Source organism: Vombatus ursinus, unplaced genomic scaffold (assembly GCF_900497805.2).
Source record: "Vombatus ursinus unplaced genomic scaffold, bare-nosed wombat genome assembly UNPS02005659.1, whole genome shotgun sequence".
NCBI lineage: Eukaryota > Metazoa > Chordata > Mammalia > Diprotodontia > Vombatidae > Vombatus > Vombatus ursinus.
In genome coordinates this window covers 19,324,298-19,339,336 of record NW_020945437.1, presented here as the reverse complement: position 1 = coordinate 19,339,336, position 15,039 = coordinate 19,324,298, and the positions used below count along the sequence as shown (strand labels likewise).

Genomic DNA, 15,039 nt, shown 5'->3' with positions numbered 1-15,039 from the left:
TAATTATAATAATATATTGTGTATTATATGTGTAATTCAATATATTAATATCACATATTATGTATTTCAGTGAAATTATATATTTCAGTTTTTCAGTCATGTCTGAATCTTCATGACCCCATTTGGGGTTTTCTTATTAATTTATTTATTTTTAGTTTTCAACATTTACTTCCACAAGATGTTGAGTTCCAAATTTTCTCCCCATCTCCCTCCTCCCCCCACCCCAATACAGCATGCATTCTGAATACCCTTTCCCCTAATCTGCCCTACCTTCTATCAACCTCCCCTTTTCTTATCCCCTTCCCCTTCTATTTTCCTGTAGGGCAGGGTAGATTTCTATACCCCATTGCCTGTATATCTTATTTCTTGGTTGCATGTGAAAGCAATTTTTAACATTTGTTTTTAAAACTTTAGGTTCCAAATTTTCTCTCTTCCTCCTTCCCCACTCATCCTCATTGAGAAGGCAACCAAATCAATACAGGTTATACATGTGCAGTCATGCAAAACACTTCCATAGTAGTCATGGTGTGAAAAACTAACCATATTTCCCTTCATCCTATCCCGCTCCCCATTTGCTCTATTCTCTCTTTTGACCCTGTCCCTCAGGAGTGTTTGCTTATGATTTCCCCCTTCCCCAATCTGCCCTCCCTTCTATCATCCCCCCTCTTAACCCCTTCCCCACTATTTCCCTGTAAGGTAAGATAGATTTCCATACCCAATAGAGTGTGTATGTTATTCCCTCCTTAAGCCAAATCTAATGAGAATAACATTCACTCATTCCCTCTCATCTTCTCCCACTTCCCCTTCACTGTAAAAGCTTTTTGTTGTCTGTTTTATGTAAAATAATTTACCGCATTCTACCTCTCCCTTTCCTCTTCTCCCAATATAATCTTCTCTCACCCCTTAATTTTTTAGACATCACCCTTTCATCTTCAACTCACCCTGCGCTATCTATCTATCTATCTATAATTTTTCCCTCCAACTACCCTAATACTAACAAAGGTCTCATGAGTTAAAAATATCATCTTTCCATGTAGGAATGTAAAAAGTTCGACTTTAATAAGTCCCTTATGATTTCTCTTTCTTGTTTACCTTTTCATGCTTCTCTTGAGTCTTGTATTTGAAAGTCAAATTTTCTATTCAGCTCTAGTCTTTTCATCAAGAATGCTTGAAAGTCCTCTATTTCACTGAATGTCCATTTTTTCCCTGAAGGATTATACTCAGTTTTGCTGAGTAGGTGATTCTTGTCTGTAATCCTATCTCCTTTGACCTCCAGAATATTATGTTCCAAGCCCTTAATGTAGAAACTGCTAAATCTTGTGTTATCCTGATTGTGTTTCCACAACACTTGAATTGTTTCTTTCTGGCTGCTTGCAATATTTTCTCCTTCGCTTGGGAACTCTGGAATTTGGTTATAATATTCCTAGGAGTTTTCCTTTAGGGATCTTTTTCAGGAGGTGATCGGTGGATTCTTTCCATTTCTATTTTACCCTCTAGTTCTAGAATATCAGGGCAGCTTTCCTTGATAATTTCTTGAAAGATGATGTCGAGGCTCTTTTTTTGATCATATATTTCAGATAGTCCAATAATTTTTAAATTATCTCTCCTGGATCTATTTTCTAGGTCAGTTGTTTTTCCAATGAAATATTTCACATTGTCTTTTATTTTTTCATCTTTTGTTTTTGTTTTACAATTTCTTGATTTCTCATAAAGTCATTAATTTCCATTCGCTCCATTCTAATTTTTAAGGAAGTATTTTCCTCAGGGAGCTTTTGGACTTCCTTTTCCATTTGGCCAATTCTGCTTTTTAAGGCATTCTTCTCCTCATTGGCTTGTTGGACCTCTTTTGCCATGGGTTAATCTATTTTTGAAGGTGTTATTTTCTTCAGTATTTTTCTGGGTCTCCTTTAGCAAGCTGTTGACTTGTTTTTCATGTCTTGCATCACTCTCATTTCTTTTCCCAGTTTTTCCTCTACTTCTCTTACTTCCTTCTCAAAATCCTTTTTGAGCTCTTCCATGGCCTGGGACCAATTCATATTTTTCTTGGAGGCTTTGGATGTAGGAGCTTTGACTTTGTTGTCTTCTTCTGGTAGTATGTTTTGTTCTTCTTTGTCACCAAAGAAAGATTCTATGGTCTGACTTTTTTTGAGTAGTTTGCTCATGTTCCCAGCCAATTACTTGAGTTTTAAACTCTTTGTTAAGGTAGGGGTCTGCTTCCAGTGTGGAGAATGCACTGTCCCAAGTTTCATGGGTTTTGTGCAGCTATTTTCAGAGACACTTCTAGGGACCTTTAAATTTTCAGTTCTTCCAAGGTAGTATGATCAAAGGAGAGGTGTTTACTCCTTTCCTGGCCTGTGCTCTGGTCTATGAGTGACCACAAGCACTCTTTTCTGCCTTGAAACTGTGAAGAGGATTCCTTCTCCACCATTGCCACAAGTTCCACCACTCCAACGCTCCTCCTCAACTCAGGAATGCCACCCAGTACTGTGACCCAGATCCAGGCACGGGCAAAGCAAGAGAATTCTCCCTCAGTGCTAGCAAAGAGATCCCTGCAATCCCCCTTTGATTAGCCACTTGATCCCCCCTCAGTCTGTGGGCAGAGAGCTCTGGAAGCAGCCACCGCTCTATGCTTACACTGGGACTGGGGCAGGACTGAGCTCCTCTCTCACTCAGGTCAGACAGACTTTTCCTACTGACCTTTCAAGTTGTCTTTGGCATTTGTGGGTTGAGAAGTCTGGAAACTGCCACAGCTCCCCTTGATTCAATCTCCTGACGACTGCTCCAGATTCACTAAGACCTGGTTTTTGCCTATGTGGCCCACGCTGAACTGCGCTCCTCTCCCAGCCTGGTGCAATAGACCTTTCCAATCAACCATCCAGGTTGTCTTCGGCTGGAAATTTGTTTTACTCTTTTTGTGGGTTCTGCTGCTCTAGAATTTGTTTAGAGCCATTTTCCACAGGTACTTGAAAAGGTTTGGGTGAGAGCTCAAGCAAGTCACTGCTTTTATTCTGCCATCTTGGCTCCACCCCCCCCCCCAATTTGGAGTTTTTTTTGACAAAGATACTGGAGTGGTTTGCCATTTCTTTCTTCAGCTCATTTTACAGATGAGGAATCTGAGGCAAACAGGGTTAAGTGACTTGCCCAGGGTCACACAGCTAGTAAGTGTCTGAGGCCAGATTTGAATTCAGGAAGGTGAGTCTTTCTGACTCTAGGCCTGGCACTCTATCCACTGTATCACCTAGCTGCCCCTAATATTATATTACATGTATATATAATATTATATATATGCATATATTAAAAAACCTCATTTGATCCTCATAACAGCCCTATGAGGGAGCTCATATTACCCTCATTGTACAGATGAGGAAACTGAGGCTGAAAGAGACTAAATAACTTGCCCAGGGACACACAGCCAAGTAAGGGATTTGAACTACAGTCTTCCAAGTCCACCACTCTGTCCACCACTCTACATAGCTGTCTCCAAAGATCACAGTGTTTCGGTAGAAGAAAAGTATGGGGCATGATGCTATAGGTGGTGAAGGAAAAGGGAAAGAAAATTACAAGTTTACAGAGACTGATCATAGGACAGTCTGCGCCTAGTTGCATTGAGACAACCAGGGGTATGCTATAACCCGTGGGGATGGGGGTGAAAGGCGTGAGACATAGGACATTCCTGGGGACCATTCATGGAGACATACTCAGGGACCTCAGACCACTTGACCAGGGCTGCCCTGCTGAATCACCTCATGAATCTCCCATCTCTACCTACCTGGGCTTGACTTTTTCACAATCAGTTCACACCATCCTTTCTGTCTCCACCTGGAATAAAGCAGGCCAGTCACAGAACAAATCAGTTTACCTGTGGAAGCAAGGTCACCTAGAACATCACTACATCTCAGAATTGGGAGGGATTTTAGAGGCCATCAAATCCCAAGCACAAACATACCCTGGAAGCGGTTTCCTGCCTCTGCCTGAAGACCTCCAAAGAGGGGGAAGTCCCCCAGTTCTTAAGGAAGCCTGGTCCACTTTGGGGTAGTTTTCTATTAGAAAGCTTCTCCTGACATCAGACCTAAGTTTGTCATTCTTCCCTTTGGGGATAAATAGAAAAAAAAAGCCTAATCCGTCATGGCAGCCCTTCAAATATTTGAAAACAGCTCCTAACTCTTAATTGTAAATTAATGAGATTATCAGAGCAAAGCGCTTTATGCATTGCTATATAAATGCTAGTAATTCTAAGTCATAAATAACCTAAATGAAATAGAACAAGGAGCAAGAAAGGGAGCAGGGCATGGGAGGAAATGCTAGATTTGGTGTCGGACTTAGGTTCAAATTCCAGCTCTGATACTTATCACCAAAGAGAAAAATTTGGACCCTATAAAGACCCTCCTCTATAAAATGGGTCATCTCCAAAATTTTTCAGCACTATGAGCCTAAAGGGACTGAAGCAACTACAGGAGGTTAGACATATGAAGGCTCGTGGAGAGGGATGCCTGAATTTGGCTATCGCCAGATCTGTCAACCTAGACAAGGCAGAGTCACCCACTCTGAATCCCTCCGCAAGGAGTCCTTACCATGGAGGCTTTAAGCTGGGGAGGTGGTCTTCTGTAAAACATCTGCTTCCAGTAATACAAGAGAGGAGGAGTCCACTGCCTAACCCAACCATGAAGGCAGCCCAGTGTGGTGGAGCAATGTATGGCCAATTATAAGAACTGAGGTCTAGTTCCAACTCTATAACAAACCCACTGCATGATCTTGGGTAAGTTATTTCTCCTCTCTGGCTTCCTCATCAATAAAATGAGGGGGAAAGGTTGGATAATCTCTAAAGTCTCTTAGCAGGGCAACCATTGGAAAAGAGATTCCATGGGAGTAAAGGTTTCTGGATGGGATGGTGCTGACAATATGGCTGGATTGGAGGAAGTTTGCTGGGCATCTGAAGGCAAGACTTCAATGGTCTTTTCTGGTCTTGGCTGTCACGGAGATATGGTCATGTTGAGGCTTTCTTTGGCTCTTTTCTCTCCCTCACCTTTCATATCTAGTCAATTACCAGGTCCTGTTGATGCAATTTATGCAACACCATTACATCTGTCCTTCCCTTCCTCCCTAGTCTTACTGTCACCAGGCCAGTGTAGGCCCTTATTACCACCTATTGTGGTAATCTTCCCAAGGTCTACCTGCCTCCATTCCCTGCCCCTCCCACTTCAAACATACTACTGCCAAAATAATCTTTCTTATGCACAAATTTGGTTGTGTCTGTACTTCTTCTGTTCAAACCTCTTTGATGCTCATTATTATCTTTTGAATAGGGTTCAAACTCCTTTGCCTGGCTTTTAAGGTCCTCAACAACCTACTCTTCTATACATCTCATATTGCTCCTTTCCAAACATACTACATGTTCTGAGTCTAACTGCACTATTCCACCCTGCTACCCTCTAAACTACTACACATTCATCCATCTCTGTGCCTTTGTTCATACTCATCTTAATTCAAGAAATATTTGTTATGTCTTATGTGCAAGGCACTGAGTGCTAGAGAGACACACACAAAGGCAAAAATGAGCCAGACCCTGCCTCCAAGAAGTTGATGTGGCTGGTTGGTTGGGAGGAATAAAAATGTGTTATGAATGAATGAATAAGAAAGTATTCATTAGATATTCACTCATTATGTGCAAAGCACTGTACTAAGTCTGGAATATACATAGAAAAGACAACCCCTGCCCTCAAGAAGCTCACAGTCTAATAGGGTATATATCACCTTTAGGTTTCAGCTAGGGTAAAGCATCAAAGAAGTCAGCCAGTCATTCAGTAAGCATTTGCTTGCCAGGAACTGAACTAAATTTTGGGGATATAAAGAAAGGTGGGAAAGTATTTCTTCCCCTCAAATAACTTATATTAATAAGAGAGATCACATGTAAATAGCTAGGCACACACAAGATCTATAAAGTGAAAACACAAAACTTTCCCAGAGAGAAGAAACCAGGAGGGGATCAAGGGTGGGTGTAAGGGAAGGAAGGCCTTGTGAAGAAGGTGGGAAATAATCATGTATCTTCTGTGGCATCATTCTGATTAATAAAGCCAGATCAGTCTCTAATGTTAGACCATTCGACTGTGCCAGTGGCTTTGGCATCCAGAATGGTATTTTTGGGGTCTTTACTATCTATGGCTCCTGAGAAGGTTGGAAGTGTAGCACCTACAGGAACAGTCACCAGGCTTCATCTCTTTAAGGGCTGCCTTCCTGGATAACGGTGCTTTGGGGAAATCTAGTCACAGGGCATGTGGGGAGGGGAAAGCTGCAGTTCCCAGAGTTCTTGAGCTTACCTGTTTATACATAGTAGTTGTTTAGTAGTTGATGTTAGGGATGGTAGGGATGGTGGGCTCCTTATTCTCAAGGATCTCTCCCCCAGATGATGGCTAAAGGAGCCAGGCTGGGAGCCTAGCTGGAAGCCAGGCAGGTAACTCTGTGGAGAGTTACTGGGAGTTCTGGTGTTCTTGGGCTTACTGCCTGTCAGTGACAGTTGGTTGTCAGTTGGTGGTGGTAGGAATAGTGGGGTACCTTATCCACAGGGGATTCTTCAACCTAGACAATGGTCACTTGGCTAGAAGCAAGCCTAGTGGGCTAGGATGCTGCTATACCAGAGCTCTTGGTTATACCTGCCCATCAGTGGCAGATAGGCAGCAGATCAGTATCAGGGGGAGTTGGTGGTGGCAAGAAGGGAATACCCCTTCATCACAGGGGTTGCTCCCCTTGATAATAGCTGTAGTGGTCACCCAATCTTTATGGGGCCATCATTGAACTCTTCCTTGGTTGACTTCCTATCATAGGCCCTACAGAAACTATTCCAAACCTTCTCTTCTCTCGAGTCACCTATTTCCCCTCCATTCCCATATCCCTTTCAGGAGAGGGGCAAGCTTTATATAATTTTACTGAGAAAATTCTTTTTCCTTCCCACTGCTATACCTCAAGTAGCTTCACTGTCACTCCCTGACTCTTTTCTCCTATGCTCCTGTTTCAGGGAAATAGATAATTCTTCTCCTTGCCAAGGCCAACCTCCCTTTCATTATACCATTGATCCCATCTCCTCCAGGAGTTTTCTTCTTTGATCATCTGATTTTTTTTATAATCTTAAATCTCTCTTAATCTACCCATTCTTTAAAAAATACTTTCCATTTGACCCCACCATCCCCTCAAGCTATCATCCTGTGTCTTTTTCTTCACTCTATTAGCCATACTCCTAGAAGAAGTCATATACCCTCACTTCCTCCCAGGTCTTCACCTCCCACTCACTTCTTAACCTTTTGCAATCGGACTTCTGATCCCATGGCTCAGCTGCAAATGCGCTCTCCCAAGGTTATCAAAGATCTAACTGCTAAATCTAATGACTTATCTCTGTCTGCATCCTTTTTAATCCCTCTTCTTTGGTACTGATGATCACTCGTTTCTCCGAAACACTATCTCCTCCCTTGTTGTTGTTTCGTTGTTATCGTCAATCCTACCCTCTCTTAAATCTGCCTGGTAGTTCATGCCCACTTTATTGGACCATCTCTTAGGGCTCTGATCAAAGCCTCATCTTTCCCTAAGCTATTTTGAGGATCTCACAAAATGACCCCATTTATCATCTCTATAGCAAATTAGTCCCAAACTTCCATACTCAGCCCTCATTTCTCTTCTGAGTCCCAATACTACGTCATCAACAGTCAAGTTCCACATCTACCTAGGCATCCTCTGAGCATCTCAAATTCACCATGCCGCAAATGAGATTCTTCTCATTCTCTTTAAACCAGCCCTTCTCTTTCTATATTCCCTGTCTCTGTCAAGGACATCCTTTTGCACATCTCGGTTTTGCAGCCTCAGAATCATCCTCAATTCTTTCTTCTCCTTTATCCATCTCATACCAATCAGATCTCATTTTGGCCTCCACAACATCTCTTGCACACATCACTCATCCATTCAGTAAGCAATCGTCAAAAGCCTCCCATGTGCTAGGCATTGGGTATACAAACACAAAAATCATGCACAAATAAATGTAAGATGTATACAAGGCAACCACTACATTGCCCTAGCAACTGGGGGGGTGGGGGAGGGGTTAGGAGAGGCTTCCTACAGGATGTGGCACCTAAGCTACAGTACATTCACACTTAGGGGCAGGGTATAGGTAATGATCCAGCCAAGAAGGCTGAGGAGTGATCAGAGAGGTAGGAGGAAAACCAGAAAAGAGTAATGTCATGAAAAGTTTGAGGAAGACAGAGTATTCAGAATGAGAAGGTAATAGTTTTAAGAACCTCAGAGAAGCAAACAGGATGAAGACTGACAAAAAATTCATTAGATTTCACAGTTGAGAGAGTGCAGTTTCGGTCTAGAGATAGGGTTTTAAATCACATACCGGTAAGGGACCTAGAACTGTAACCTAGGCTCCCAACATCATTTTTTGTTTCTTCAACAATCAAAAATAAAACTAGCTGCTCTCCAAAGGATACAGGGCTGAAATTGACAAGCAGATGCCAGAAATTAAACATGGTGGCCGGCTAACGCTTGACAGATGGTCCCTGAAACTCTTAGACACTTTAATTTGGGAGTAGGGAGTAAGGACCCCTCACAGACCTGCTATGTTTGGGGGTTGGAGGGACAAAGGAGAAGGTTGTAAATTAAGACGTATCTCCTTGTTTTCCTTTGGTGAATTTTTGTATATCAATCACAGAGTCTCCTTGTTTTTATCTTTTTCAGTCCATATAGATATAAGTGGGAGTTGGGGGCAGAGTGTTTTAGGGAGTCCTTCCCATGTCTCCTGCACTTAAAGGTCATCAGAATTAAAGAAATGAATTACATACAGTGGCACATTCTCTTTTATTTGGAAACATATTTTCTTAAATGTTACTTCTGGAATTTTAACCAAACTGGGATATTTAAGATGTACAGAACTATGTGGTTAGAACCTAAGAAAATTTTCTCCACAATCACACACCATAGTTTAGATTCCTATCTCCTCTTGCCTGGATTATTCCAATAGTCTCCTAATTTGTCGGTCTGCTCCCAATCTCTTTTCTCCCCAATCCATGGCCAACCAGGTGCCAAATTCATATTTCTTTTCTTTCTTTCTTTTTTTAGGCAATTGGGGTTAAGTGACTTGCCCAGGGTTACACAGCTAGTAAGTGTCAAGTATTTGGTCTGAGGCCAGATTTGAACTCAGGTCCTCTTGACTTCAGGGCCGGTGCTCTATCCACCGTACCGCCTAGTTGCCCCCCAAATTCATATTTCTAAAGTACATCTCTGAGCATGTCATTCTTCCACTCAGGAAGCTTCTGTAGCTCCCCATTGCCTCTAGAATAAAATACAACTTCTTTTGTCTAGTATTTAAAGCCCTTCTCAATCTGGCTCCAACCCATTTTTATAGCACATTTGTGCCTCTCCATATACTACATTGCAGCTAAACTGGCCTACTTGCCATTCACTGTACACAAAATTCCATCTCCCACTTTGCATAGATTGTCCCCCATGCCTGTAATCCCTAAGTCAGTCAGTCAGTCAACTAGCATTTATTAAACACATTTATTAAACAATGTGCCAGGCATTGTGATAAGTGCTGAGAGTACAAAGAAAGGCAAAAGACAGTCTCTGATTTCAAGGAGCTCACATCATAGTCTGACAGGGGAGACAGCATACAAACTATGTATAAACAAGATATAAACAGAATAAATCAGAGATACTCTATTTAGAGGAGAGGTGTTAGGCATTAAAGGTAAGGGGGAATCAAGAACGGCTTCTTGTAGAATATGACATTTTAACTGAGATCTGAAGGAAGGTAAGGAAGTTAGGAGGCAGAGATGAGGAGGGAGAGAATTCCAAGCATGGGGGAAAGTCAATGAAAATGGCCAGAGCTGGAAGATGGGAGTGTCTTATATGAGGAATGGTTAAGGAGACCAGTGTCACTGGGGGAGTGCAGGGCGGGCAGTAAGTATGAGAAGACTGGAAAGGTAGGGAGGGGACAGTTCCAGAGGACTTTAAAAAACAGAGGATTTTTATATTTGAACCTGGAAATACTAGGGAGCCAGTGGAGTTAGAGGGGTGAGATGGTCAGACTCACTTTAGGAAGACCTGACAGCTAAAGGTAGCCTGGAATAGGGAGAGACTTGAAACAGGACAACCCACCAGCAGGCCAGTGGTGTGACATGATAAGGACCTACACATGATAATGGTGGTTGCAGTGTCAGGAGGCAAATGGGCTTTTGTTGAGAAGGCAGGAAGTTGTAACTGGCAACAGATTGGATATGGGAGTGCAGTGAGACAGAGGTCGAGGATGATCCTTAGGTTGTAACAGGTCTGGGTGGCTAGGAGGATGGTGGCGACCTCAACAGTAATTGGAAAGTTTGGAAGAGGAAAGGGTTTGGGGGGAAAATAAGTTCAGTTTTGAACATGTTGAGTTTAAGACGTCTGGACAATGGAGGTCAGCAGAGGCTAGAGCTGAACACACAAATCTGAGAGATCATCTGCATTGAGATGCTAGTTGAATCTATGGGAGCTGATGAGATCCTCCTCTGTTCCTTCATTTAGACTCCCTTGTTGAGTCATTTTTCAGTCATGTCTGACTCTTTGAGACCCCATTTGGGGTTTTCCTGGCACAGATACTAGAGTGGTTGGCCATTTTCTTCTCTAGCTCATTTTATAGATGAGGAAACTGAGGCAAACAGGGTTAAATAACCACAGTTAATAAGTGCCTGAGGCTGGATTTGAACCCAAGTCTTCTCTAATTTCATGATCCAGTACTCAATTCATTATACTATGCTGCCTCTCTCTATTTCTAGTGAAGAAAACTGTAATTGGGCCCTGGGTGCCCATAAGTTCCACACAGGGGCCTGTCTGTCTGAATATAGCCCACCCTACTTGGGAAATGATGTGTATGCCTTCCATGCCCATCCCCAGCTGCCATTCCCCACATGTCTTTAAAGCTGCACCATTCTCCTTGAACAGGGAGGCAGTACCAGCCCAGAAAGAAAATCAGGTTTATTTATCAGAGAGATGGACTCTGGCCCCTGCTTTTAGGGTCACCTAGAAGTCAGAGTTCAAATCCAAGTTTCCAACTTCTGGCTGGAGTAGGTAGGGTACAGGTGTCCAGAAGTTCATGTCAGAGAATTGAGAATTGTAAGAAATAATTACCAGTGGAAAAAAAACACAATCATAATGACTAAGGCAGAGATCAAGTCCAGCAGTATCCACATTCTCATATACTCCTCTGGTGTCTAGAATACAAACAAGACAGAGGTGGGCATGATTTTCAGGGGTGGAGGGAGAGAGAAAAGAGCTTCTAGATTCCCGCAAGGGGGCAGGATCTCAGATCCTGTACTAGCTGGTATACTAAGTCCTAGAGAGCCAAGATGGAAGAACTATTCATGTGCGTTGGGCTCTGTGGTGGGGATGGAGGGTCTTAAGGGTTCCATATTGAGTCAGTAGTAAGGTATGGTGGTCAAAAAAGCTAATTCAATCTCAGGCTGTAAGAATAAACACACTAGGAGCAGCTATGTGGTATACTGGATAGAGCACCACCCCTGGAATCAGGAGGACCTGAGGCAGGAGGCCTCAGACACTTACAAGCTGTGTGACACTGCCCCCCCCCCAAAAAAAGAATAAACACTCTGCTGTCCTCTGTCCTGTCCACTCAGCTTTGGATGTCATATTTTAGGAGAGGCATTGACAATCTGGAGCTCAATGAGTGGAGGGTGAGTAGAATGATGACAGGCGTGGAAACTATGCCATACGAAGAAGAACTGGAGAAACTAGGATGTTTAGTCCAAAGAAGAAAACAATTAAATTTGACTACAACTTCAAATATCTAAAGAGATCACACAATCATAGGATCTAGAGCTGGAAGGAAGCTTAAAAGATATCGACTTGAGGAAACTGTGGTCCAGAGTGGTTAAGAGACTTGTCCAAAGTCACGTGGGGCATATGCCGCTGACCCAGGATTCTGACTTCCAATCCACAGCTCTTTTCACCACACTACATTGACTCACAGAGGAGAAGGGGAGATGTTTTCTGTTGGGCCCTAGAGAGCAGAACCAGGTCCAGTGGGTAGAAGCTACAGTGGTAGATTTCAGCTCACTATTTTTTAAAAAAAAAGAATTCCTAATTGGAGGTGTCCAAAATGCAGTGGCCTACTTTGGTAGACAGCAAACTCCCTATCACTGGAGGTGTTCAAACGGAAGGGTTTCATGTGTTTTAGGCAGGGCTCAGACTTAATTAACTCTGAGGTCCTTCTAGCATGAAGAGTCTATGATGCTCTGGTGGGAAAATCTGCTACACTGGACCCCTGGAAAAGATCAATTTTGTTTAGTCACATCCGACTCTTTGTGGCCCCATTTGGGGTTTTCTTGGCAATGAGGCTAGAGTGGTTTGCCATTTCCTTCTCCAGCTCATTTACAGATGAAGAAACTGGGGCAAACAGGGGTTAAATAATTTGCCCAGGGTTACACAGCTAGTAATTGTCTGAGGTTGGATTTGAACTCAGGTTTTCCAGACTCCAGTCCTGGCACTCTATCTATGGTGCCACCTAGCTGGGAAGATCAATACAGGCAGCTAACTTACCATTAAGAAGAATGGGCTTTTAATGTTCTTCAGTATCTGGATGGTATTAGTGGTGACCGAATGAACCCCAGCACACCAGGCCAGGGAGTATAACCAGGGCTCATTGATCACATAGATGTTGGTGAAGATGCCATACTTCTCATATTCCCTGGAAGAAAAACAAAACCTCTAATGACTGACAATCCCTTCTTCCTCCCATCAATGAGTGGTCAAACAGAACTTTGGTGTCACTAAAACTCCACTGTGTAAGTAAAAGAAACAGACTCTACGATGAAGACCCAAAAGGAACAAAGGTGCTGGAAATGCAATGGGTGGGATTTTAGTAAGACATCCCCCTAACCTCCCAATTCCCCCATCACCACCCCCTGCTCCCCTCCCCACACACACTTCAGCTAGCAAGCTAATAACATCTGCTGAATATCTAATAACTTCAGAGCATTGAACAAAAATTTGCATTTGGGAACAAGGGAAGGAATTAAAAGAAGGGAGAGCAAGATGTAGAAGAGCATTTTCCTTTATTCATGGGCTTATTATAATATAGATGATTGGTGTCAATCTAATAATGGCAGATGCCTTCTGGAGGAAGTGGTTTGAAATAGGTTGGTTTCCCAATCTCATCTTTACCCCTGTCATCTGTGAGTCTTGGAATACATAGACCATCCTCCTTGCTTGGAAAGCATTTCATTTTTATTCCCACCTATTGAAATTCTCCCTTCCATAGAAGATCCAGTTTAAGTGTCATCAGTTAATTTCAACAATTGCTAGGTAACTATTACAAGGAAATTAATGATAAACAGAAAGGTCCTATATACACCAGAAATTTTGTAGGAGCAAAGAACTAGAAACAAAATAAATGTCCAATAATTGGGGAATGGCTTAGCGATTGGGATGATCTGCTCTTTATTTCCATGGGCTGGCTGGCTAATTACTCTGGCTCCAACATCATAACCCTACTCTTAGAGATTTCCTCCTGTGACATAGTACCTCTTGGGCCCACTTCAACTCACTAACTTCTATTATTCTCTGATGGTCATTACACGGGTTGGTTTGTGGAGGTTTTTTGTGCAGATTTTAATACCACTTTGTGGATCGAATCCCCCTCACTCCCAAATGATAACAAAAAGAACCATGAACTAGGCACTGATGAGAGGCTCTTGAATTCTTGCTTTCTGGCTGCTTGTGGAATATTTTCTTTGACTTGGAATCTCTGTATTTTGGTTATAATGTCCCTGGAAATTTATACTTTGAACTTTGTTTCAGAAGGCAACCAGTGGATTATTTCTATTTCTCTTTTTCCCTCTGGTGCTAAGAGATCTGGGCAATTTTCTTTTAAGACTTCTTGATGTATGATGTTTTTCAGGTCAGTTGTTCTTATAAGATACCTCATATTTTCTTCATTTTTTTTCACCTTGTTGACTTTGCTTTAATATTTCTTGTCTCATGGAATCATTGGCTTCTATTTGGCCCATTCTAATCTTCAAGGCATTTGTTGCTTGGGCAAGGTTTTATACCTCTTTCTTATTATTTTATTTTATTAAAGTTTCATACCTCTTAAGCTGTTAATAATTCCCTTTCCAATACTTTTTTCATAGCTCTCATTTCTTTTCCAATTTTTTCCTCTAGTGCTCTCATTTCACTTGTAAAAAAAATTTATAGCTCTTTTTTTTAAAAAAAAATGTTTGCTTTATCTCTTCCCAGAATTCTAGTTGACTTTTAGCCTGTGCTGTGTTTTTCTTTAAAGCTTGGCTTATAGATGTTTTGGAGTCATTCTTTTTCTGCACTTGGGCCTTGAGCACACCTGTCATCATAATAACTTTTTATGGTGAGATTCTTTTGTTGTTGTTGCTCATTCTTTGCTCATTCTTCAGCCCACTTTCTGAGTTTGAACTTGATTTTAGGGCCAAATTTCAGAGCCGGGTGTAGGTCTGATCAACAGCAGCCTACTGCTACAATTAGCTACTATCAGACAGCTAGGAGGCTCTGCTGGTTCAGAGGGACAGAACCGCAGGCTCCCCTTTGGTATGGAATTTCTGCCTTGCTTATTCCTCTGCAGACTTCAGATTTAATCGGAGGCTAGAGCTGAGACCTCATTCAGCACACCACCTGCAACCCTCATTATCCTAGAAAGCCATTCCTGGACACAGGTCCCTACCTCAGTCCACCCTGGATCTATGATCTGGAACTGGAAAGTGGGCAACAAAGTTGCCAGTTGGCACCTATTCTCATCCTGGTGCTCTGGTATAGGTCTGGTACCTCCTCTTGCCCTCGTGCACAGATGGCCCATTTATAAAGGAGTATTCTAAATGGTGCATTACACACAAATCGTCAGTTTTTCTACATATTACTAACAAAACTCAGCAAGAAGAGAAAGAAAAAAAGGTTTCATTCATAATATCTATAGATTACATAAAATATTCCAGAATCCACCTACCAAGACATACATAAGGACCAAATGAATACAACTACAAA

The 15,039-nt window shown here is 42.2% G+C and overlaps 1 protein-coding gene across 1 annotated transcript in view; it reads right to left on the bottom strand.

Annotated features, from left to right (window-relative positions):
* Window positions 1–15,039, bottom strand: part of GDPD4 (glycerophosphodiester phosphodiesterase domain containing 4) — a gene marked incomplete at its 3' end in the record, with an annotated part of 85,885 nt that overhangs the window by 11,423 nt on the left and 59,423 nt on the right. Inside the window, 3 exon segments of the mRNA XM_027848087.1 lie at window positions 3,770–3,819; window positions 11,146–11,228; window positions 12,571–12,718. Of these exon segments, the coding sequence (XP_027703888.1) occupies window positions 3,770–3,819; window positions 11,146–11,228; window positions 12,571–12,718 (281 nt within the window).